This window comes from Mobula hypostoma, chromosome 3, assembly GCF_963921235.1.
Source record: "Mobula hypostoma chromosome 3, sMobHyp1.1, whole genome shotgun sequence".
In the NCBI taxonomy this organism is placed as follows: Eukaryota; Metazoa; Chordata; class Chondrichthyes; order Myliobatiformes; family Myliobatidae; genus Mobula; species Mobula hypostoma.
This window is the reverse complement of record NC_086099.1, coordinates 182,241,429-182,266,754: the sequence shown is the minus strand read 5'-3', so window position 1 is coordinate 182,266,754 and position 25,326 is coordinate 182,241,429. Positions and strand designations below refer to the sequence as shown.

At 42.7% G+C, this 25,326-nt stretch overlaps 1 protein-coding gene across 2 annotated transcripts in view; it reads right to left on the bottom strand.

The window, feature by feature from the left end:
- malrd1 (MAM and LDL receptor class A domain containing 1) overlaps positions 1-25,326 on the bottom strand; it is a 392,346-nt gene that overhangs the window by 32,222 nt on the left and 334,798 nt on the right. For both annotated transcript variants that reach the window (XM_063044212.1, XM_063044213.1), the window contains 2 exons: positions 13,360-13,485; positions 6,680-6,746 (listed from right to left, as the gene is read on the bottom strand). In XM_063044212.1, coding sequence (XP_062900282.1) covers positions 6,680-6,746; positions 13,360-13,485 — 193 coding nt within the window. The remainder of the gene's footprint in view (positions 1-6,679; positions 6,747-13,359; positions 13,486-25,326) is intronic.

The window sequence follows — 25,326 nt, the reverse complement described above, 5'->3', positions numbered from 1 at the left end:
CTATACTACATAGATAAGGAAAATTCTATTCAAATGCAGAGATAAGAGTTCGCCATTGAAATATCCTCTATTCAAATAATGCAACACCAAGAGAAGCTTATACATATAGATTATAAGTAACTTTATAAAACACAAGCAAAGATCCAACAACTCTCTCCCTTCTCCTTTTCGCACCTCTATAATATTCTCCAGCCAATCCCCTTACAGGTGACACCAGACTGCAAGACTGAAGAAGCTGATGCACTTCCAGCCTCCAGTACAACATAGGATGGGGAGAGATTAGTTGCAAGCGACTTGCAGCTAGGGCAAGCTAGGTAATGGAACATTAGGGTAATCCAGGTAAAATGGTTGCAAGGTCACAGGTATTCTCCAACGGAGGATGAAAATAAGAACTTTGATGGGGGCAATCGTGCAAAGAAAGTTGATCGATCTACTTAGCAAAGTGCTTAAAACCTATCATAAAACCATGTGGAGTTCCCAGAAGCATGGAGCAGTCTTGCACTAGTTTAACGAAGGGTTTGGACCCAACATTTCATGGCATTGAAGTTGCAAGCAACTTGTTTCAGCATCACAGACACGGCCTCACTGTGGCATCTTAAAACTGATGCCATAGCTTCACTGGAGTGTGATTGACTGCTGTACTGAAATAGTTCCAGGTCAGCTTACCGCCAGGGAAACTGAAGCAACTGTCCTTCTTTCTGTGCACAGAGGAACTTCTGCAAAGGAGTTTCATGGTTTTACAGACATCCCAACTCCTACCCTCCCTGCACCTTTCCAACTTATTGTCCCTCTTTTCCAAAGTATTTCCATCATTGTCTGTTTTTCAGTCTAGGTTTTCAGCATCTGTATTTTTTTAAATTTGAGTTTCATGGTAGTCCAGAAACCTACACTCCAGTGAAACACTGCTGTGTCACTCTCCCTGGGCTATAGAAATGGATCCACGGAGCAGCAATCTGCTCCCCCTTTCAGGAAATCATCAATCATCTTGCAGCCCAGCTGTTCTCTATGTCTGGCTGACAGATTACCAGCCCCTGCCGCTGTCCACACTGGGGTGATGAAATCCGCACAGTGGTCTTCTGGGGCTAGAAATGGTTGAGATCATCTGGACTCTCCTCCAATGACACCCTGCTGCAGACGCACAGAAGCGCTACTAATGAGCGGGAGAGAAGGACGCCACCAAAGTTGATTACTTGGTCGTAGAGTAAAATATGTTTCAATTTAATTTACAGACTTGGCTTGGAGGTTAAATTGTAAAGGCATCTATTTTCAGCTTGTGACCAAGAGAGTGCTTTTATAGAGCGAAGGTAAGTTAAATAAACAAGATTGGCTGTTGGGTTTGCTGAAACTGCATCTGGTGGAGATCTCTGTGAGGCATAACATACAGTGCAACCTGGAGTGCACAGCCTTTAACACCTACTAAACTTTACATAGCCAAGTGACGGAGGATGAAGTGAGGAGACAACCTGGACTGTTTAGCCCCAAGTTTTGCTGCATTTCATAAGCCCTTGATTTACTTATTGACGAGGCTCACCACCTCAATGAAGCTGGAGGCAAAAGAGTGTCAAACCTTATCTCACAGTTTATGGGACAGTACTCCTTTGATTAGAAATTCAGCCCATGTTGTGCTGTATACATATAGGATCAAATATGCAACTTAGGACCAATTTTCATTACACCAAGGAGCAATTATTTTAAACTTCATTATATTTGTATCATTAGTAAGTAGCTGGATAAAGGTTTAACATCATATTGGCAGTGGAGTATGAGCCCAATTCCAATCAAGCCCAGATGGAATGTTTTTAAGAGCAAAAGGGGTGATAGAGGGTGCGCCAAGTCCTGTGCGGGGAGAGAATGCATCAGATTCGGAATCAGGTTTATTATCACTGGCATGTGTCAGGAAAATTGTTAACTTAGTATCCTCCTGATATAAAATTATAATTCTATCATACTTCTGAGGCATCCCTTTGAAGAATCGACTGCTACACAATTCCTAGCATGGATACAATTGGCAGAGCTCCCAGAGCACACGGTCTACTTATTGACCCTAAACATCTTCATGGGAGCTGGAGCAGTATTGAATACAAAGGCAAGGGGGTTGCACCAGTGCTTTTGAACATTGGTGAGGCAGCATCTGGTGTAGATATTGGTCTTCTTAATTAAGGAAGGATGGAAACACCCAGATTTAATATCTACTTGAAATGGGCAAGTTCTGAAGGAGGGTTGGACAGGCTATGCTTCCATCTACTGAAATTGGGAAGAATAAGTGGCGACTTGAATGAACTATATATAAAATCCCAAGAAGTCTTGGTAGAGTGGATGCTTTCTCTTGTGGGAGAATCTGAAACTAGGAGACATTGGAATTAAGGGATTACCCACGTAGGACAGATACGGGTCCTTTCCTGTTTCTCCAAGAGCTGCAAATCTTTGGATTTTTGAAGTTGAGTCAATGAATATTTTTTAAGGCAGAAGTAGATAGGCTCTTGGTTAATAAGGGAAGAATGGAATCACCATCAGATCAGCCATGGTCTTTTGAGCACTGGCACAGAATGAGGGACCAAGTGGCTGACTGGGGCTTGTTACTTTCCATGTTCATATGTTTGTATGTTGTATGTAAAAACAAAGGCTAAACCAAAATATTCATATTATGGAACCCTGACTCATATTCATATTAAGGTCCCACTTTAGGTATTGCAGCTAGCATGAACCAACAAGGTATTATAATTTATAACATGGGAAATCCAACAAGGAGTTGTTATTTAAAAGTTAGAAAAAAAATAATTTGTATTGTTCACCTAGAATTCAGAAGATAAATGGACAAAAAACAATACACTGAAGGAAATCCAAAACAGCTTGTGTTATAAGCCAAGTTCTTTAAATTTTAAAGGGAAAATTTTCATCACTGAATGAATATTAATGCTGTATACTAATCTTTCTAGGTTCTTTTATAAAAGCATTGTTGATATTGCAGGAAAATGCCAGGGAAATCAGGGCTGACGGAATTTAAAACTTCAAGGGGCCATATATATATTGTTTGGTGATAGGTTTGAAAATAAATTTGACAACAATAATATAATGTGTCATAAGATAAATGGTTCCTACTTTTAGAACTCTGTGTTATTGTTCAAAGAGAAAAAAATTGAGTCTTAGTTTTTCTATAATGGTGTTTCTACTTATCTGGCACTCTATTATTCTTCCTCTCTCAATCTTCATCCTCCAATTTCATTTTTTTCTCCTTTACACTGTCTATCATTCTCTGATGGAACTACTTTAAGCTTACCCGGCTGCAAATGCTGTGTCATGTCCCAGTCAATGACTAGATTGGACTTTTTCTTTGATATTCTTTATGGAGCCTCACTCACAGAGTATTTAGCAGAGAAGCAGGATTTTTGGTTCACCAAGTCCATACCAACCACTGAACTCCCACCAAAAATCACCCTGGCACTAATCCCACTTTTGAAAAAACATTCTCTGCATTTCCATTATCTCCCCCAAGATACTAGCACACACTTACACATTACGTTATTTTACAAAGGCCAATTAGCCTACCAACTCACATCCTTCTGGGATCTGCAGAATATTGGTCTCCCCAAAGGAAACCAACATAGCTACATGGAGAATGTGCCAACAGCACACAGGCAGCAAGTTCAAGTTTGAACCCAAGTCATTACAAGCTTTGAGGTAGCCGTTCTACTTGCTCTGCCAGAGTGAAGGTCATCTTTGGTGAGGCTCGATTTCAAATTTAAGTTAGCAGCAGTCTCTGTGAAGCACTTATTCTAGAAATGGTAGCAACTTTATGAATTTGGTGGATAAGCATGCAAAAAGGGACAGCAAATTTCTGTTGGTCATTCTATCAGTCTATTCTGCTATTGGACACCACATGAAATCAACTGGCAAATCTGCTTTTGAAGCCTACACCACATTAGACTTGCTTTTAGATCTTGGAGCCATTCATTTCTTTGGATATTTTCTAGCTGCACAGAAGAGGATCTTGTAAGTTTTAAAATTTATATTTATTTATCTATTTAGAAATACAGAGTGCAATAGGTCCTTCCAGTCTGTCGAGCTGTGTCACCCAGCAACCCCCATTTTAACCTTAGCCTAATCACGGAACAACTTACAATGACCAATCAACCTAATAATCGGGAGGTCTTTGGACTGTAGGAGGAAACCACAGCACCTGGACAAAACCCTTGCATTCCACAGAGAGGATGGACTACAGACGAAGCTGGGATCGAACTCTGAACATCAGCTCCCTGAGCTGTAATAGTATTGCTCCAACTGCTATGCTGCCGTGGCACCATTACTAAGTACTCATTTCTCATCGTCTTCAAATCATATTTCCTCAAGTGACCACCTAGCTCCCTTTTTAAAACCCAGAGTGACTTTGTATTATCCTTCTAAAGGCTGATTTATACTTCTGTGTCAACTCGACGCTGTAAGTACGGCATTGCCGCTAACCCTACGCAGGTCCCTACGCCGTAGCCTGACGCACCTTTCCCAAAATGTAACTGCACTTCGCGGCAACGTAGGCTCAGTAATTGTGATTAGTCCAGTTGGTAATATCGCATTTCCTCCTACGCTGCAATAGCTTCCCACTGGGCGACTGAAGGGCAGGGAGGGAACTCTGGCTGCAATGCTTTCCATAAAGCTTTACAGACCTCTGAAATTATGGAGGACACATTTCGCTTTTACGAAAAAAGACGCTCACTTTAAACTTGTTTACCCCGAGAAAGACTACCATGACCATGAAGCCTTGCACGGGCAGGTGTGTGCGCATGCGCAACGTGCCCGAAATGCAGAGTGACGCAGGCACACCAACACACAAGTATAAATGCTCACAACGTGTGTAGCCCACTTGTCGCACAAGTATAAAATAGCCTTTACTTGTAAGGCAATGGATTCTGGATAAACAAAAGCACCAAAGCCAGAAATATGCAATGAAAACAAGAAGTGGTCTGTTCATGTGCTCAGGAGATCAGGCAGCTTCTGTGGAGAGGGGAACAGAGTTAATGTTGCATGTTGATGCTCTTTCATTCGGAAAAGGAAAAGTCAGAAATCAAACATTTTTAAAGTTGTAGAGTCGGGTGGGGGAGAATATAAAAGGAGTGCAAGAGCGATTGATTGACACAGATAGTGGTGGTGCTGGCTAATACAGGGTAGTGAAGAATCGTTATCACATCGGATCTGTCTTGAGGAGATAGACACTGATGGAGATGAATGAAAACAACAGCTGAAAAACTATTTTAGAACTATAAGAATTATGAGATAAAAAGAAACACAGCGTATGCTGGAAATTTAAAAGATGCAGCAGGTCAGGATTTAACATTATGCCATTACTGTCAGCATTAAGCATTTAATGATTCATTCTGTGTAATCCTTCAAGCTGCTACAATACAATTCAACAATGGCATCTTTCTAACCATGTGCAAAATTGCCCGAATATATTCTATTTATTAAAAGCAAGACAAATCACATTTCACTAATTTCTGGCTTTTTGGACTACTTCCAATTATCAGCAAAAAAAAGGACGGTCTCATTGATGGTACAATCAAGTGGCATTTATTTAACAAAACCTGTACCCATACACGTAGTTGGGTTTCACCAGGTCACAGACCTCATCACTGTCTTAGTTTAAACATGAACCAAGGAGATGAATTGCAGATGTGAATTGACATCTTGGAAAATCTGGAACTCAATGGCATCAATAAAAAGTGATACCAGAGAAGAGAGCAGGTGCTTGCTGTTTATGTGAAGAGATCTGAGAGGAGGTTTCCATCAGTATCAATATGGCTTGAAGTCAAGACGTGATCAAGAATAGTGGGCTGCTGCTAACCTAAATAATTGGGAGGAAATTGTTAAAGCGATTGACCTCAAATGCTAGCTCTATTTCTCTCTCCACCGATGCTGACTGTGTAATTGCAATATTTCCTCTTTTTATTTCATATGAGGGAATTGTTGAGAGAGAGGGAATAAAGAGATCGTTATGCAGTGTTGTTGGAAAGATGAACAATCTCCAGCTTGGCTAGTAAACCTCTTTCAACATTATTGTCAGCTCTTGCCAGTGAACCCAGTGCTGATCCTCTCCTTCGTGTGTCTGAGTGCGTGTGTGCATGTGTGTAGGGCTGGTGGTAGGAATTGCTCTCTACTTGCTTGCCTTCCATGAGTATGTTAAGAAACTAAGGCCATCTATCCAACTTCTGAATGCAATGAGAGTTGTACATGCAGTGCTGGAATTAAATCTGGCTTCAGAGGATGCATCAGAAGTACTGTAGCTTAAAGTACAATTATTGAGTGGACTCTATTGAAAAACCACAAAGATCCCAAAGATCACAAAGTAATGTGAGTCTTTCCACCAAATAACAACAAAAAAAAAATCTTAGAGAAGGCTAAAGAATGAGGAAAAAAATTGAGCGGAGTTGTTGGCATAACTCAATGATGCCTGCTTGCAAATTTGTCAAAATGGCCTCTTTCTGAAGTGACATCTGTAACATTATAGCAACACAAGAATACAAACCACAAACATTTGGATTTGTAATGAGAAGAACAGATGGCTTCACAGAATTCTGCAATTTACTTGAGTCTGACAATTTACATAAGTGACACAGGGAGATGAAGAATGAATTTTTATATTTCTTATTAGGCACTTGCAGTATCTTGCAATGACTACACAAACACTTACTTGCACAGTGCAGTTCTGTTAACAATGATACATGTTCCTCCATTTCTACAATATGCATTTGGACATTCTGTAACAAGAGAAAGAACTGTCAATGCCAATAATAAACTAATCTCTAGAGCAGGGCTTCTCAACTGGGGTTCCACAAGAGGTTGCTAGGGGTTTTGCGGGAGGTCGTGATTTTGAAAAATAAACATCGTCTTTTGAACTTCACCTGACGCATGATGTTAGGACTCGCAGTGGTGGGCAGTGACCGAGCAGCCTCGTTAGCGGTCTGTCAGCCCAGTGTGGCAGTGCACTGGAGGAACGTTTTTACTTGGTTGAGTCCATTCTCAGTTTTTGACGTGAAATAGTGGAGGCCGTTAATAACTGGTGAGCACTGTTTTGCACAGTAGGGAGGACAGTAGGCTGATAAGGAAGGTGAAGTGCATTTTCCCAGCATTGTATGGACTCGCCCATCTTCTATCAACTCAGATTCTATCTCCCGAATTACCTCTCCCCAACTTCTTCCTTACACACCGCCGACTGATTTATGGGAGCTAACAAACTACTGGTGTGGTAGAAAATTGGAGAGAATTTGTCACACTAAAGAAGTGATTTTAACAGGCTGCAATTTGGCTGCTGGCCCACCATCTTGCTGTTGTAATAAACGTTGAGAAAGGTAGATTGTGTAGGTTAGAAGTGAATTGTATTGCGAAGTTTTTGTATTTTCTTGCAGTTCTCTTGTTTAGTTATTTATTATGCCATTCTTTTCATATTTTATAAAATTCTGTCTTATTAGGCTGTATTTTTTATTCATTTTGCTCTGGCATGTGGTTTTTAGTAACTTTACCATTCAATATTGTGAATAAATTTTCACGTTATAAACAGCATTAATTAAAATTAATTACACCTACTTAAGTTAAATCTACCAAGCCTACCTTGAGAAGAGTCATATCCCTTTTTGGCTTAAGACAGTTATTTAACATAAATTTATTATGTTTTCCTTATGAGTTTTTAAAATATATGAAAGGGAAAGGAAGAGATTAATTTCAAGAAATGTAAGCTAAAGTTAACTACTGTACCTGTTTTTTTTTACAAGAAAGGTTGGCTAAAAATTCATTCTTTACTCAAGAGAGCATTGAGAATTAGTTTTGGATGATTATATCTACAATTCATTGATCACACTAACATACATGGAGCTGTAGATAGAATAATATTTACCAAGGTGTTCCCTGAGACCTGAAAATTATTTCAAGGTTTCCTCTGGGGGCAAATAGGTTAAGAAAGTCTTCTCTTTTTGTATGCAAACTCTGTAAAATATTCCTCATAACATACATCAAAGTTGCTGGTGAACGCAGCAGGCCAAGCAGCATCTATAGGAAGAGGCGCAGTCGACGTTTCAGGCCGAGACCCTTCGTCAGGACTAATTGAAGGAAGAGTGAGTAAGGGATTTGAAAGTTGGAGGGGGAGGGGGAGATCCAAAATGATAGGAGAAGACAGGAGGGGGAGGGATAGAGCCGAAAGCTGGACAGGTGATAGGCAAAAGGGGATACGAGAGGATCATGGGACAGGAGGTCTGGGAAGAAAGACAAGGGGGGGGGTGACCCAGAGGATGGGCAAGAGGTATATTCAGAGGGACAGAGGGAGAAAAAGGAGAGTGAGAGAAAGAATGTGTGCATAAAAATGAGTAACAGATGGGGTACGAGGGGGAGGTGGGGCCTTAGCGGAAGTTAGAGAAGTCGATGTTCATGCCATCAGGTTGGAGGCTACCCAGACGGAATATAAGGTGTTGTTCCTCCAACCTGAGTGTGGCTTCATCTCCACAGTAGAGGAGGCCGTGGACAGACATGTCAGAATGGGAATGGGATGTGGAATTAAAATGTGTGGCCACTGGGAGATCCTGCTTTCTCTGGTGGACAGAGCGTAGATGTTCAGCAAAGCGGTCTCCCAGTCTGCGTCGGGTCTCACCAATATATAAAAGGCCACATCGGGAGCACCGGACGCAGTATATCACCCCAGTCGACTCACAGGTGAAGTGATGCCTCACCTGGAAGGACTATTTGGGGCCCTGAATGGTGGTAAGGGAGGAAGTGTAAGGGCATGTGTTATATTCCTCATGTTCTTTTAGAAACCGTTGATGTTCCCATACCGTTCCATTTAAGGACCTAAAGCTGTTCCAAGGAGACCCAAGTCAGTGCAGTGTATGTTTTCCTACATTTTTACTTTTAATTGAACGCATTAACTAAATTATCACAATATTATTAAAGCAAATTCAGATTTCTGGATAATGGGGACTTCTTCTGGGGCAGGTGGGAACTGTACAAAAGGGATCCAAGGCAGACCAATATTCTTTCGGGCAGATTTATTTACTAGAGCTGTTGGGAGTGGTTTAAACTAATATGGCAGGGGGATGGGCACCAGGATGATGGAGATGAGGATGAGCCAGCAGGCTTACAAGTAGATGATGGGTGTAACATGAATGTAAGAAAGGACAAGCCAATGACTGGGTACCAATGAAGTCGGTGCAAAGAGTTCACCTGTACCACAGAGGCAAAATTTATAAGGGCAAAAAATGTAGGACTGAAGGTGGAGTATTTAAATGCGTGTAGCATTCAGAATAAAGAGAATGAACTCATGGTGCAATTAGAGATTGGTTGGTATGACGTTGTGGGCATCTCTGAGTTGTGGCTGAAAAGAGGTCATATTTGGGAGCTTAATATCAAAGGATATACTTTGCATCAACAGGACAGGCAGGAAGGCATAGGCAGTGGTGTGTTTCTGTTGGTAAGAGATGGAATTATATCTCTAGAAAGAGGTGACATAGGGTCAGAGAATTTTGAATCTTTGTGGGTGGAGTTAAGAATTTGCAAGGGTTAAGAAAACCATTATGGGAATCATATATAGGCCTCCAAATAGTAGCCAAGATGTCGGTTTAAGATTACAAAGGGAGTAGGAAAAGGCATGTAATAACGGTAATGACACAATTGTAAAGGGGTCTTCAATATGCAAGTGGTTGGGAATATCAGGTTGGTGTCAGATCGCAAGAGAGAGAATTTGTTGAATGCCTCTGAGATGGCTTCTTAGAGCAGCTTGACTTGAGCCTACTTGGGGAAAGGCCATCTGAGATTGGGCATTGTGTAATAACCCAGATCTTATTAGGGAGCTTAGCATAAAGGAACCCTTAGGAGGCAGTGACCATAATATGATTGAATTCATATTGCAGTTTGAGAGGGAGAAACATAACTCGGATGCATCTGTATCACAATGGAATACAGGGAATTACAGAGGTATGAGAGAGGAGCTTGCCCAGGTGGATTGTAGGAGGCTGCTTGGCAGGGATGACAGTAGAGCAGAGATGGGTGAAGTTTCTGGCAATAGTTCACAAGACACAGGATGGATATGTCTCACAGAGGAAGAAGTTCTCAAATGGCAGGGATAGGCAACCATGGCTGAAAGGGAAGTTAAGGACTGCATAAAAGCCAAGGAAAGGGCATATAAAGTAGCAAAAGTAAGTGGGAAGTTGGATGATTAGGAAGCTTTTAAAATCCAACAAAAGGCAACTAAAATGGTATAAGAAGGGAAAATATTAAATAGGAGGGAAAACTAGTCAATAATATAAAGCAGGATACCAAAATATTTTCAGTTATATAAAGAGTAAAAGGAAGGTGAGAGTTGATATTGTAACACTGGAAAATGATGCTGGTGAGGTGGTAATGCGGGACAAAAAATGGCAGATGAACTTAATGGGTACTTTGCATCAATCTTCACTGTGGAAGACCCTAGCAATGTGCCAGAGGTCCGTGAGTGTCATAGAGCAGAAGTGAATGCCATTGCTACTACAAAGGAAAAAGTGCTAGGCAAACTCAAAGGTGTTAAGGTGGATAAGTCATCTGGGTCAAATGGACTACATCCCAGAGTCCTGAGAGGGGTTGCTGAAGAGATAACGGATGCAATGGTCATGATCTTTCAAGAATTACTTGATTCTGGCATGGTCCCGGAGGACTGGAAGATTGCAAATGTCACTTCACTCTTTAAGAAGGGAGGAAGGCAAAAGGAAGGAAATTATAGGCCAGTTAGCCTAACCCCAATGGTGGAGTCTATTATTAAGGATGAGGCCTCAAGGTACCTGGAAACTAATAAAATAAGTCAAAGTCAGCATGGTTTCTGTAAAGGGAAATCTTGCCTAGCAAATCTGTTAGAGTTCTTCGAGGAAGTAACAAGCAAGGTGGACAAAGGAGAGTCAATAAGTGTTATTTACTTGGATCTTCAGACGGCATTTGATAAGGTGCCACACATGGGGCTGCTTAACAAAATAAAATCCCATGGTGTTACAGGAGAGATATTGACATGGATAGTGGAATGGTAGGAGGCAGCGAGTGGGACTAGAAGGGGCCGGTGACGTGGTGCTCCTCAGGGGTCAGTATTGGGACCGCTGCTTTTCACATTGTCAATGATTTAGAAACAGGTTTCCCCCGCTATCCGAAAGTAGAGCATTCCTATGAAACTTTTCGTAAGCCAAAAAGGAGTAAAGCGAAGAAGCAATTACTATTAATTTATATGGGAAAAATTGTTGAGCGTACCCAGACCCAAAAAATAACCTACCAAATCATACCAAATAACACATACAACCTAAAATAACACTAACATATAGTAAAAGCAGGAATAATATGATAAATACACAGCCTGTATAAAGTAGAAATAATGTATGTACAGTGTAGTTTCATTTACCCGAATCGGAAGACAGTGAGCACACTGGAAGGTTCACGTATTTTTCTATCATACAATTCTTTGTAAGCACTCAAAACATCCTGCAAACCTGCCCTAAATCTACGTGCCCTTTCAAAATTAATGTCATACTTTTCTGCAATCATTGCAGCGCTGTCAATCATAGCGAAAATCTCACACAGTTCAAAGCCATGGTGGCTTGATGCTGAGTGTAGCTCCTGGGGAAGGAGCTTGGCAGCACCACTCTCGCTGCTCGGGGTGCGCGCTGCCTCTGTGACAGCTCGCTGCAAGACAAATGCTGAACGCTATTTTCGCTTTTTGCCTTTTTTCATAAAAGCAAAAATCCTGTTTGGATTTCTTTTGGTCAGCGAAAACAGGTACTAACGTAGGTCTTTCGTAAAAGCGAAGTGGCGTAAAGTGAACTTTCGTAAAGCGGGGAATACCTGTAACGGGATTGATGGCTTTGTGGCAAAGTTTGCGGATGATACAAAGATAGGTGGAGTGGTAGATAGTGGTGAGAAAGCAATGTGATTGCAGCAGGAGTTAGACAAATTGGAAGAATGGTGAAAAGGTGGCGGATGGAATACAGTGTTAGGAAATGTATGATAGTGTATTTTGGTAAAGGGAACAGTAGTGCAGAGTATTACCTAAATGGGGAGAGGGTTCAAATATCAGAGTTGCAGAGGGAGTTGGGAGTCCTCATGCAAGACTCCAAAAAGGTTTATTTACAGGTTGAGTCTGTGGTAAAGAAGGCAAATGCAATGTTGGCATGTATTTCAAGGGGAATAGCATATAAAAGCAAGGAGATAATGTTGAGCCTTTATAAAACATGAATCAGGCTGCTCTTGGAGTATTGTCAACAGTTTTGACCCCTATATCTCAGAAAGGATATGTTGCCATTGGAGAGAGGCCAGAGGAGATTCATGAGGATGATTCCGGAATGAAGTTGGTTAATATATAAGGAGCATTTGGCAGCTTTGGGTGTGTACTCACTGGAATTTAGAAGAATGCTGGGAAATCTCATTGAAACCTACCGAATGTTGAAATCTCTTGGTAAGGTGGATGTGATGTTTCCTATGGTGGGGGTATCCAGAAGTAGAGGGCACAGTTTCAAAATTGAGGGGTGACCCTTTAGAACAGGTAAGGGAGAATTATTTTAGCCAGAGAGTAGTAAATCTGTGGAATGCTCTGCCACAGACTGCGGTAGAGGTCAGGTCCTTGGGTATATTTAAAGCCCTGATCGGTCAGGGCATCAAAGGATATGGCGAGAAGGCAGGGTATGGGGTTGAGAGGGATCCTGAGTCAGCCATGATGGAATGGCAGAGCAAACTCGATGGGCTGAATGGCCTAATTCCTCTCCTTTGTCTTACGGTCTCACAGGCATTCTCTGGAAACACCCAGCAAGACAGACAGCATCAGTGGCAAGTGAAACAAAGTTAACATTTCAAATGAAACATCTCAGTACCTGACAAGCTAACTCTGTTTTTCTTTCCACAGCACTTTTTAAATTTCTGATTTACAGCATCGGGAGCTTTTTAGGTAAGGATGCTGAGGTTTTGGAAAAGAAAGAGAAGAGGTTTACCATGATGCTGCCTGGATTAGAGGGTATGAGGTATAAGAAGAGTTTGGATAAAATGATGTTGTTTTCTTGTGAGCGTTGAATGGGAGATTATAAATTTATGAGAGATGTAGATAGAGTAGACAGTCAGAATCTTTCTCTGGGGTGGAGATGTTAAGTACAGAGGACATACTGTACATTCAAAGTGAAGGGGGAGATCTTAACAGAGACTTTATGGGTTGAAGGGTCTGTTCGTGCGTTGTGCTGTTCCATGTTCTACACTAGCCTCCCACCATGATTTAGTGCACCAGTTTGAAAATCACTATTGTCAGTAATTTCTGAGAGAATAATCAAACTTAATATTTATCAAAAAGGGACAAGTTTATAATGAGATAATTTAATAAATTTGCTTTCTTACCTGAGCAACTAGATTCATCTGATTTGAAATCTCTGCAGTCGACGTTACCATCACATCGCTGTGTTACTGGGATACACTCTCCACTGCTCGCACAGAACAAAGAACCATTGAAGCAGTGTGTTGCAGCTGAAAGAAAGAAAATTCAAATTAGTCTTTATTGTGGCAGGATAGGTGAATACTCTTTATTAATATTATAAAAAGAATGTAAAAGCTTCTTTTTGCTGCGTGCTTTGATAGCCTTCTCCACTGTCATCGCAAACAAGAAAGGTTCAATACTGATCCCTCTGGATCACTACTGGTTGTGGACCTCCAGCTTGAATAACACCCTTCCACTCTATCTTTACAATGAAAAGCTGGCCAATCCTGCCAGCCTGGCCAACATCTAACCAAAAATGAAGGTAAAGAATGGTAATCACACCATAGTCACTGGTTATCAGGTTCAACAATTAACTCATTGTGTGTGCGGTGGAGGTTACGAAGCTTTGCTCTGGTTAGAAGAAGACAGAATGGAGTCAAAAGTATAATAGAATCTGCTGCACCACTGTTAATGACCCACAGCAGGATATAAAGTGTTCCCTTTTTCTCACTTTACCATTATTATATACTGCTATATGTGATAAATACTCCTTGCATCCTGGATGTGAGAGTTTGCCCAGCATCAATAATTTTGCAGATGTATTTGAAAATGGAGTGTAATGTGCTGTGAGGCTTCACTGCTATTGTAATGGCCTCTCTGTAATTGTTTCACTGTAGCAGCAATGTTTGGGTTATGACTAGAGATAACTTGGGCTTTGGAATGTGTGCTATCCTATGAGGGGCATGTTGTTCTTTCTTGTGGGTCTTTGAGCAGGGATTTCACGGTCCTCTGTCGGCAAGAGATGAAGAGAGAGGATGTGAATGGAAAGAGTTGGTAGACCGGTGGACGGAGTGGACTCGGAGCGAGGTTCCGACGGTCAGCGACGCTCGGAGGAGGTCAATGAGGAATCCGTGAGTTCCAATGAGCACTTTAGACTGTTTCATTAAAATGGGCCCTTTTTCTTTTTCTTTTTTTTTTACTAACCCTATAAGCTTTATGAAGTTCAATCATTAAATAGCATATGGTGTACTGTCTGATATTTTCTGGTTCGGATTTGTAACCAGGCAACATATTACCCAGCACCTACACAAACAAGGTTTCTCAGTTTGGCTGGGCCGGAGGCTGTCTTCACATGCTGGCCATACCTGAGGGTTACAATTTTGGGGGCTCGTCTGGGTGCTGTATTCCGTTGGATGTTGTATAATTGCCCTGAGCATTGAGGGTTGTGTGTTTAAGTCTGTGCTAGTATGGATGCTGTGGGGTGCGCCTCCGTGGGGTTATTGGTAACTAATGCGTGCATGTTGAGTGGGGTGCATATTTACACCCTGGATGAATTGTTAATTCTATTTTTGAGTAGAGTTAAAGCTATTGGCAAAGTTGTGGTTGTAGCATGGAGATTTGATAAAATGGCAGGCTCAGACCTTGTTTTAGTTCAGACTATCGCTGACGTAATGGCAGTGGAACTGCCCACTTCTATCGGTGCCCCAGGCGAAGCAGGGCCATGGCCTGTCCATGCTGTCAGGGAGGAGGAGAAGGTAGCGGAGCGGGCCGAGTCACAAGTCGAGCTTCCCGTAGCTGAGGGTGGAGACTTCAAAGACAGGGTTCTATTGTTTATGAGGAGAGAGGCTACTGAAGGTGCTGGGCCGCCTGAAAGCTAAAGGATTAAAACTTTCCCTGGACAAGTGCCAGTTCTGCAAAATGGCTGTTAGCTATGTTGGGCACATAGTCTCTTGGGATGGAGTAGCTATAGATCTGGCTAAGATAGAAGCGGTGACCACCTGGCCAAAGCCCCAGACTGGGAGTGCTCTGCGCTCGTTCCTCAAGTTCTGTAGTTACTATCGGAGGTTCATGAAGGTCTATGCAAAAGTGAGTCACACATTGAATAAGTTTCTGTGTGGTTTCCCTCCCTTGGGGAAGAAAGGGAGGGGGAAAAGGACAGGAGGGTGGAGAATATCTAAACCCACTGGAGCCTTTTGGACAGAGGTGGGATGTAAAACGTGAGGAGACTTTTCAGTCGCTGAAGGAGCTGCTGACCCAGGCACCGGTGCTAGCTTTTGCGGACCCCTGATTGCCATATGTACTGAACACGTTGGTGTTTGTCATCCAGAGTCCGTCACCCTCCGAGAAAAACTACCCCATGCACAAGTAGGAATTTCGGGCGTTGAAATGAGCGGTGGTGGATAAGCTGAGTGACTATCTCTACGGGGCCAAGTTTGAGGTGAGGACAGACAACAACCCCCTAATTTATATCCTGACCTCAGCGAAACTGGATGCCACAGGCCATCGGTGGTCGGCAGCGTTGTCTGCCTATGATTTCAGCCTGAAGTACCGGCCGGGAAGCCGGAACATTAATGCTGATGCTTTGTCTCGACGGGTGCATGAGGGACTGGACAGGGACGAGGACTGAGAGAGCATTCCTACCCCAAGGGCGAAAGCCATATGTCAGTTTGCCTTCACCGTGAAGGCAGAGGGAAAGGAGAGGCAGGACCGAGCAGTGGATCAATTGGGAGCTTCTGATGATGTCATACCCCAAGTTTACTGTAACCTGACTGCTCTGAAGACAAATTGAGTTCTGGGGAAGTGGCAGCTGCTCAGCAAGAAGATTCGGACATCGGTATCATTTGGTCAGCAGTTGTAAGGGGAGACATGGCTCAAGCGGAGAAGACGAAAAACGCTTCGGTGCCTCCATTACTGAAAGAATGGCCTCGGTTGGAGTTGAAGGACCAGATCTTATACTGGGTCACAGGAGGACATAAATAATCTTCCAGAAATAGTAAGGGACAGAGGGTCCAGTGAGAGGGAGGAACTGAGCGAAATATATGTTAGTAGGGAAGTGGTGTTAGGTAAATTGAAGGGATTGAAGGCAGATAAATCCCCAGGGCCAGATGGTCTGCATCCCAGAGTGCTTAAGGAATTAGCCCAAGAAATAGTGGATGCATTAGTGATAATTTTTCAAAACTCATTAGATTCTGGACTAGTTCCTGAGGATTGGAGGGTGGCTAATGTAACCCCACTTTTTAAAAAAGGAGGGAGAGAGAAACCGGGGAATTATAGACCGGTTAGCCTAACGTCGGTGGTGGAGAAACTGCTGGAGTCAGTTATCAAGGATGTGATAACAGCACATTTGGAAAGCGGTGAAATGATCGGACAAAGTCAACATAGATTTGTGAAAGGAAAATCATGTCTGACGAATCTCATAGAATTTTTTGAGGATGTAACTAGTAGAGTGGATAGGGGAGAACCAGTGGATGTGGTATATTTGGATTTTCAAAAGGCTTTTGACAAGGTCCCACACAGGAGATTAGTGTGCAAACTTAAAGCACACGGTATTGGGGGTAAGGTATTGGTGTGGGTGGAGAATTGGTTAGCAGACAGGAAGCAAAGAGTGGGAATAAACGGGACCTTTTCAGAATGGCAAGCGGTGACTAGTGGGGTACCGCAAGGCTCAGTGCTGGGACCCCAGTTGTTTACAATATATATTAATGACTTGGATGAGGGAATTGAATGCAGCATCTCCAAGTTTGCGGATGACACGAAGCTGGGTGGCAGTGTTAGCTGTGAGAAGGATGCTAAGAGGATGCAGGGTGACTTGGATAGGTTGGGTGAGTGGGCAAATTCATGGCAGATGCAATTTAATGTGGATAAATGTGAAGTTATCCACTTTGGTGGCAAAAATAGGAAAACAGATTATTATCTGAATGGTGGCCGATTAGGAAAAGGGGAGGTGCAACGAGACCTGGGTGTTATTATACACCAGTCATTGAAAGTGGGCATGCAGGTACAGCAGGCGGTGAAAAAGGCGAATGGTATGCTGGCATTTATAGCAAGAGGATTCGAGTACAGGAACAGGGAGGTACTACTGCAGTTGTACAAGGCCTTGGTGAGACCACACCTGGAGTATTGTGTGCAGTTTTGGTCCCCTAATCTGAGGAAAGACATCCTTGCCATAGAGGGAGTACAAAGAAGGTTCACCAGATTGATTCCTGGGATGGCAAGACTTTCATATGAAGAAAGACTGGATGAACTGGGCTTGTACTCGTTGGAATTTAGAAGATTGAGGGGGGATCTGATTGAAACGTATAAGATCCTAAAGGGATTGGACAGGCTAGATGCAGGAAGATTATTCCTGATGTTGGGGAAGTCCAGAACGAGGGGCCACAGTTTGAGGATAGAGGGGAAGCCTTTTAGGACCGAGATTAGGAAAAACTTCTTCACACAGAGAGTGGTGAATCTGTGGAATTCTCTGCCACAGGAAACTGTTGAGGCCAGTTCATTGGCTATATTTAAGAGGGAGTTAGATATGGCCCTTGTGGCTATGGGGGTCAGGGGGTATGGAGGGAAGGCTGGGGCGGGGTTCTGAGTTGGATGATCAGCCATGATCATAATAAATGGCGGTGCAGGCTCGAAGGGCCGAATGGCCTACTCCTGCACCTATTTTCTATGTTTCTATGTTTCTATGTCACGTCACCCCCGGACCGACCTCGGTGTTGCCATCTGGTTCTGCCGGAGAAGTATCGGAGGATGGCGTTGAAGTTATTTCATGATGATTCTGGCTATTTGGGGTGGAAAAGACCTATGGATTGTTCAGAGACTAGTTTTACTGGCCCCGGGTGAGGTCAGAGGTCGAAGAGTAGTGCAAGTTCTGCATTCGATGCATACAGTGGAAGACACTGCTTATGCGGGCATCTCCCTTATCCCACTTGCAGAGGGCAGAGCCCCTGGTCCTGGTGTGTATGGATTTCCTGTCAATAGAATCCGATGCCAGCAACTTGGCAGATGTCTTAGTCATCACAGACCACGCCACCAGATATGCACAGGCTTTTCCTACCAAGGACCAGAGGGCATCTACGGTGGCCAAAATGTTATGGGAGAAGTACAAAGTATTTCATTTATTACTGCCTTCCCAGGTGAATACATAGTGATCAAGGACAGGATTTCGAGAGCAGATTCATCAGTGAGTTACTGGGCATGCTTGGAGTCGAGAAGTCGAGGGCCACGCTCGATCACCCACATGGTGATCCCCGGCCAGAGAGGTTTAATTAGACCTTGCTAGACATGCTCGGGACCCTGGAGATCAGCAGGAAGAGCAGGTGGAGTCATCATATTGAGCATCTGGTTCACAGTGACAATTGTACATGAAATTATCTATAGGGTACTCGCCATATTATCTGATGTTCGGGCGTGAGGCAAGGTTGCCCTTTGACCTTTGTTTTGGGACTGACAAGGGTGACTTACCACTGAAGACTTATCTGAAGTATGTGTCTGACATGAGAAGAGAGTTGAAAAGGGCTTATGAATTAGCTGGGGTCGCGGCTGCCCAGCAGAATCAAGGGAATAAGAGAAGGTATGATCAAAAGGTGAGGTTCTCCCAACTCCTGCCGGGAGACCGGGTCCTCATAAGGAACTTGGGGCTACCTGGGAAACATAAGTTGGCTGACCGCTGGGCAGAGGTGTGGGTTGACCCAGAGTCCGACTTGGAGCCTACACCTAGTAAGAGGACTCTGTGAAAACGTGGGGCGACCGCAGGGCCCACAGCAGGAGAGATTAGGCTGTCCCCCATCCCTGAGAGGGATACTGATTCAGAGGATGAAGAACTGGATGTGTGGCATATTGCTGCCTTTCGCTAACTCCACATTGATTGAGGAAGAGACTTCCAGACCTTCTCCCGCTGAGTCAGGTGAGGTGGGGGGAGGAGCTATCTGTGGACAGCCTGGGTTGCAGCGGGACCCTGCAAGGGATGAAGTGGGGCTTGGACACAGGAGAGAGAGGTCCGAATTGCAGGTGGACACGAATAATAGTTCGGGGAGGCTTCACCAGAAAGACTGCAAGTATTTCCAGTAGTGTCTGAATCTGAAGAGTTAGGTGAGGGGGTATGGAGGTCTCAGAGAATTAGGAGACCACCAGATAGGCTGGCCTACATAGCACCAGGGGAGTAGAGTGTGACCTCTACCGTTTTGGGGAGCTATGTCACTGCCTTTTACACCTGGATTGCGCTTTGTGTTTTGCAGGAAGGGTAGGCGAATTATCTCAACATCATGAGGACATGACTAAATTTGATGGGGGGGAGAGTGTAACCTGCTGTGAGGTTTCGCTGCTAACGTAATGGTCTCTCTGTAATGTTTCACTACTAAGGTAATGGTTTCTCTGTAGCAGCAATGTTTGGGTTATGACTAGAGATAATGGTGGTTTTGGAATGTGCGTTATCCAATGAGAAGCATGTTGTTCTTTCTTGTGGGTCTGGAGCAGGGATTTCGTGACCTTTTGTCGGCGAGAGATGAAGAGAGTTGGCAAATGGAAAGAGTTGGTAGACTGGCAGATGGAGTAGACTCAGAGCAAGGTTCCGACGGTCAGCGATGCTCGGAGGAGGTTGATGAGGAATCCGTGAGCTCCAACGTGCACTTTAGACTGTTTCATTAAAATAGGCCCTTTTTCTTTTTATTTTCTTTACTAACCCAATAGTCAGATTAGGGCTTATAAAGTTCAATTGTTAAATCGCATATGGTGTATTGCCTGCTATTTTGTGTTTCAGATCTGTAACCGGGCAACACATCATGCAGCATCCACACAACGAGAATTCTCAGTTTGGCTGGGCCAGAGACTGTCCTCCCCTAAACAAACACATGCTGGCCGAACCTGAAGACTACCGTGTTTTAAATAATTAGTGTGCATTTTAAATATGAAATGACTAATTATATGATTGATTGTCATTAGAGTGAAGGAAGTAATCATAATCATCACTGAATGACGTCACTTTAGCTCTCGCCATGAGGAACATGCCTGTGATTTCAATTTAGTTCAGAGCAGATGCAAAGAAAAGCAAAATGCTTTAAACATAATAATTGGATATGATGTTATTTCTGGGAGAGTGCAGGGTGATAACGCTCTGTCCTCACATATCGTACTACAGCAGCCAGACCTAATAAAAAGGGAAATATGTTAGTAGAAGGATTTCCACACAAAATGGACTGTGCCATTCATTTCAATAACATTAAGAAGAATAAACCTGCCACTGAAGGTAAAATGAAGACAGCCTTTTAAAATACAATCTTGAAACAGTATTATTATTATTTTCATGTTATTCAATGTATCAGTGTTGTTTGTACATGGAGATCTGCATAATTTTGAATTGGAAGAGAGGCTAATCATCCAACTAACTTCAATATAATCCTGTTTCAGTGATACAGTCATATGAAAACCTTGTATTGTCTGCCAACCTGTGTTTCTTATTCTATGGATTTAGTAGTCATAACTTTCAAAATAATGACTTTTCTTTGTAGTTTTTAAAAATGTGTAAAGGCAGCTAAAATGAGTTGGTAAATCACTTCTACTGACTGTAACAAAGTAGAAATGGAGAATGCTGTGAAGCTGTGAATCCATCCATGACACATTGTTTTATTAGTTTGCTTCACACAATAAACTCTTATTGAAACACAGGAAGAACTCAGCAGGTTAGGTACATCTATGGAAATGAATAAACAGTCTTCATTTCAGGCCGAGACCCTTCTTCAGGACTGGAAAGAAAGGGGGCGAGAACGCCAGAATAAAAAGGTGGGGGGGGATAGCTAGAAAGTGATAGGTGAAACCAGGTTGGTAGCAAAGGTAAAGGGCTCTAGAGGAAGGAACCTGATACCAGAGAAGAGTGGACCATAGGAGAAAGGGAAGGAGATGATAGTCAGGTGAAAAGAGTTAAGAGTCCAGAGAGTAAAATAGAAGAGGGGAGGGCAAGGAAATTTTTTTAGGGGAAGGAGATATCGATGTTCATGCCATCAGGTTGTAGGCTACTCAGATGGAATATAAGGTGTTGCACCCTGAGGGTGGCTTCATCTTGGCATAAGAAGAGGACACGGACTTACATGTGTGAACAGAAATGGGAATCGGAATTAAAATATTTGGCCACCAGGATGTTTCGCTTTTGGAGGATGGAGCGGAAGTGCTCGAAAAAGCGGTTCTCCCAATTTACAATGGGACTCACCAATATGGAGGAGGCCGTATCAGGAGCACCCGACACAATAGGGGACCCAAACAGATTCACAGGTGAAGTGTTGCCTCACCTGGAAGGATTGTCTGGGGCTCTGAATGGAGGTGAGCGAGGAGGGGAACAGGCAGGTGTAGCACTTAGGCCGCTTGCAGGGATAAGAGCTGGAAGGGAGATAAGTGCTGGCAGGGATGAATGGACAATAAACTCCTCTAGTATACTCCTGTTACATTGTATTTCACTTCCTTATTTTGGTGCTGTATTGCTTCAACAGGCTTAAAAGAGTTAACACAGATCGTTGGAAGCTTACATTAACATTCCGCTCACTGGCAATCATACTAGTTTTATTACACTCTGCAGCATAATTACATTTTAATGTTAGTGCTTGGTATATCATAAACTATAGTGAAGCAGCATGTAACTGAAATTAAAGTATATTTTGCCTCACCCTTGTGTTACATTATCCGGTGCACCTTTAGAAAGAGATTCTGTATGCAAATATAAATTATCATGATGGATCGGCCTGCTTTGTCAGTGTGCAGTGAGCACCCTGTGCAGACAACTTCCACTCCACTTTCAGTGTCTGGGATCTGGAATACAAAGACTTAGCTGGGCAATTCTCCCAGTGCATGACCTGAGCGCTGCTGAGGCTCATATAGTTGACATCAGGATCACCACACAGTTTGACACACATCAGGTAACATAAAATAAAGCCATTATACGCCTTCTTTTGGAGGCAAACAAAAAGAAGGACAGCACCTTCACAGAGTGAATTACCACTATCCCCCATTACCACTACATTTCTCTTCTCCCCCCTCTTGAAAGGCTCCCTGAACTACAGTGCCACAGTTTGGTTGCTCATCCTTCCTACAGCCCCCACCCTCATGCAGGCAGGGAGCAAGAATCTCAGACCTGTTGGACAAGCTCAAGGGCTGAAGCTCCTCCAGCACTGTCTCCTAGAACCCTCTATTCACCTCATTCGGAGTCACACCCTCTTGTCCCTGATCATAGACTGAATTTGAGGCAGCTAATCTAATGGCTGTGCCTACCTTCTGAAACAGAGAATCTAGGTACCTCTCCCCCTGTCACAGTGTTTGAAGCTCAGATTCCAGGTCATCAACTTTGAGCCTGAGTTCCTCGAGCAGCCAACACTTGCTGCAGATGTGGTCACCAGGAACCACAATGGGTTCCACCAGCTCCCACATCCAGAAACCTGCATGAAAAATCTAGCTGGATCATAGGAACAAAAAATAAATATGAGAGCAGAATTGGACTATTTAGCAAACAGATTCCACTCTGCCATTCAATTACGGCTACTTTTTCAACACCACAGATGCTGGACTTGGACCTGGTAGAAAAGTTAATGTAGTGCCAAAACTAATTCAGGCTTATTTATTCTCCCATATATTGAAGGTGCAAGATTGACATTAATGTTCATCTACTCAGCATGGACAAGTTCAGCTGAATGGTCTGTTTCCATTCTGCACTATTCTATGCTTCTATGTTACATTTAATACTGTGGTGCTTCTGAAAAGTTACAAACACTTTGTTCTAAATAGATAAATAGAGCCAGGATTTACATCCTAATTAATGGGATGCTGGAAATCCAAAGCAACACACACTAAATGCTGGGGCATCTCAGCAGTCAAGTTTTCAGGCCGAGACTCTTCTTCAGGACTGAAAAGGAAGGGGGGAGATGCCAGAATAAAAAGGTGAGGGGAGGAGAAGGAGGCTTGCTGGAATGTGATAGGTGAAGCCAGGAGGTCCGGGAAAGGTAAAGGACCAACGGGAACAAGGTGGGGAACCAGAGACATGAAGTTATGGGTGATGAGCAAACAAACTCTTATTGCATACTCCGTGAGGGCACAGGAGAGAAAGAGAAGGTGTAAGTCTGACAGAGGGACAAGGAAAACAAGAGGAGATTAGTCAGTTGACATTAAAGAATCAATGTTGATGCCATCAGGTTGAAGACAACAAAGATGGAATATGAGGTGTTGTTCCTCTAACTGGTGTTCAGCCTCAACTTGGCAGTAGTGGAGACCATGAGAGACAAGGCATTGTGGGAACGTGAGGTGGAATTAAAAGTGTGGGGATCCTGGCTGCTATGGCAGACACAGTGAAGGTGCTTGACGATACTTCATGTTAACAAAAAACTGATGGAAGATCTCTGTGAATAGATCAGCAACTGTGGAAGCAAAGGGATGCTCATTGTTTCGGAGAGAAGATAATCAGTACAGCAAACTTATAGAGCTTGTTATCTTCCCTCTAGACTCAGTCCCAATGCAGGGTCTCTGTCTCAAGCATCAACCATCCTGTTTCCTCTGTAAATGTTGCCTGACCTGCTGACTTCATTCAGCATTTTTTTTTGCTCTAGATTGCATTATCTGTGTCTTGTGTCTCCACAGATACTTAGTCTTATTTTAACATAAAATATATTGGTGTGTAACATGGCTTATTATAGTATCAGTTTGCTAATCTCTCTGAGTTTATTTATGCTTTTATGATGCCTTAGATTCTTTTCATAAAATGAAATTTTGTGTTTTTATATTGGTATTGTTGGTCTACTTATCTATATGAATGACACCATCTGGATACAGCAGAGCATAATGAATCTGTAATTACAAAGATCCTTCAACAAGATAACAACCTACAGAGCAGGATATGCTTGACAGTCAGTCAAGATCCAGGCTGCTGAGTTCTGAGAAAAAGGGAAAGACACATATCCAAAAATGAGAGCAATACTATAAAGAGCTCTGCTCAAATTAACTTTGTTCATAAAGAGTTTAGTTAAAATGGCATTGTCTTAAAGATATTGCTTAGATATTATGACTGGTATCATAATACTAGTTGTACTATATAGGGTACCTGTTACTACAGTGCTAGGTTCCATGTGTTATTTGTAGATGTTTGGAATAGTCTAATAGATGATATCCATTTGCAGCAAAAGATATGACACAGTGCAACAGAAAAGATACTCTAAAAGTTTTGCTTTACTATCATCATCCCAAATAATTCCCTCCTCACATCTTGTAAGTTTTGTGGACTTATTGAATTGTCAAAGAAATGCTGTTTTGCATCCTCAACCTGTGTAATTCAGCTCTAAGCTAATTAATGTACCTTGGGCATATCACCCGCATACCAGTGGAATGTCGTGTTGGCTGGATAAGGAGGACAACAGGGAAGATGGGAGTATCAATCTCCATTGGCTGGCTCATAAAAGTAGAAGTCTTAAAAGATATAAACAACCCCCTTGATCTGTAAGCAGACAAATGACATTTGCCAATGGGCCCTCTCTTTGCTATAAAAGACTGCATAAAAAGGTCCTGGACCAAAGTCCCATTGATATTGAACAAATGGATTTTCATCTTGAGTTTCCCGATATATTATGCCCCTGATAATGGAGCCGAGGCTGAGCATCCTGGATTTCAGGATCGTTAGCTCTCAGCTCATAATATTCTCCAGGCAAGAAGGGAGGACCTGCATCTCATGCTCTATTCATGACACAAGTGAAGCAATGGCACAAAATCCAAAGTCACTTTAGCAGCCAACAAGCCAAGGAGACTCTGTGGTTGATGCTTACTTAAATGAGGCAAAATAGGGTGCTCCGTGTCCTATTCATCCAGTACAGGGATCATTTCTATTAGTGAGCAAACTTTGGTTCTGCTGTGTCTGCTTGTTTTCATTACAGCTACAAGTATGTTGAGTTAGTGACAACATTAGTTAAAAAACATAAGAATAGAATAATTGCTTAAGTATGGAGCCTAAAAAGGCAGTTGTAACCACCACCCAGACGCTGGGTAGGAAAATGTATAGATGGTGTTCAAAGCACTTCAAAGAATCTTTCGCAACCATGATGAATCATATAAAAGTCATTATAAATCTAACTGATATTTCAAATGTCCGATGTGTAAAGTAT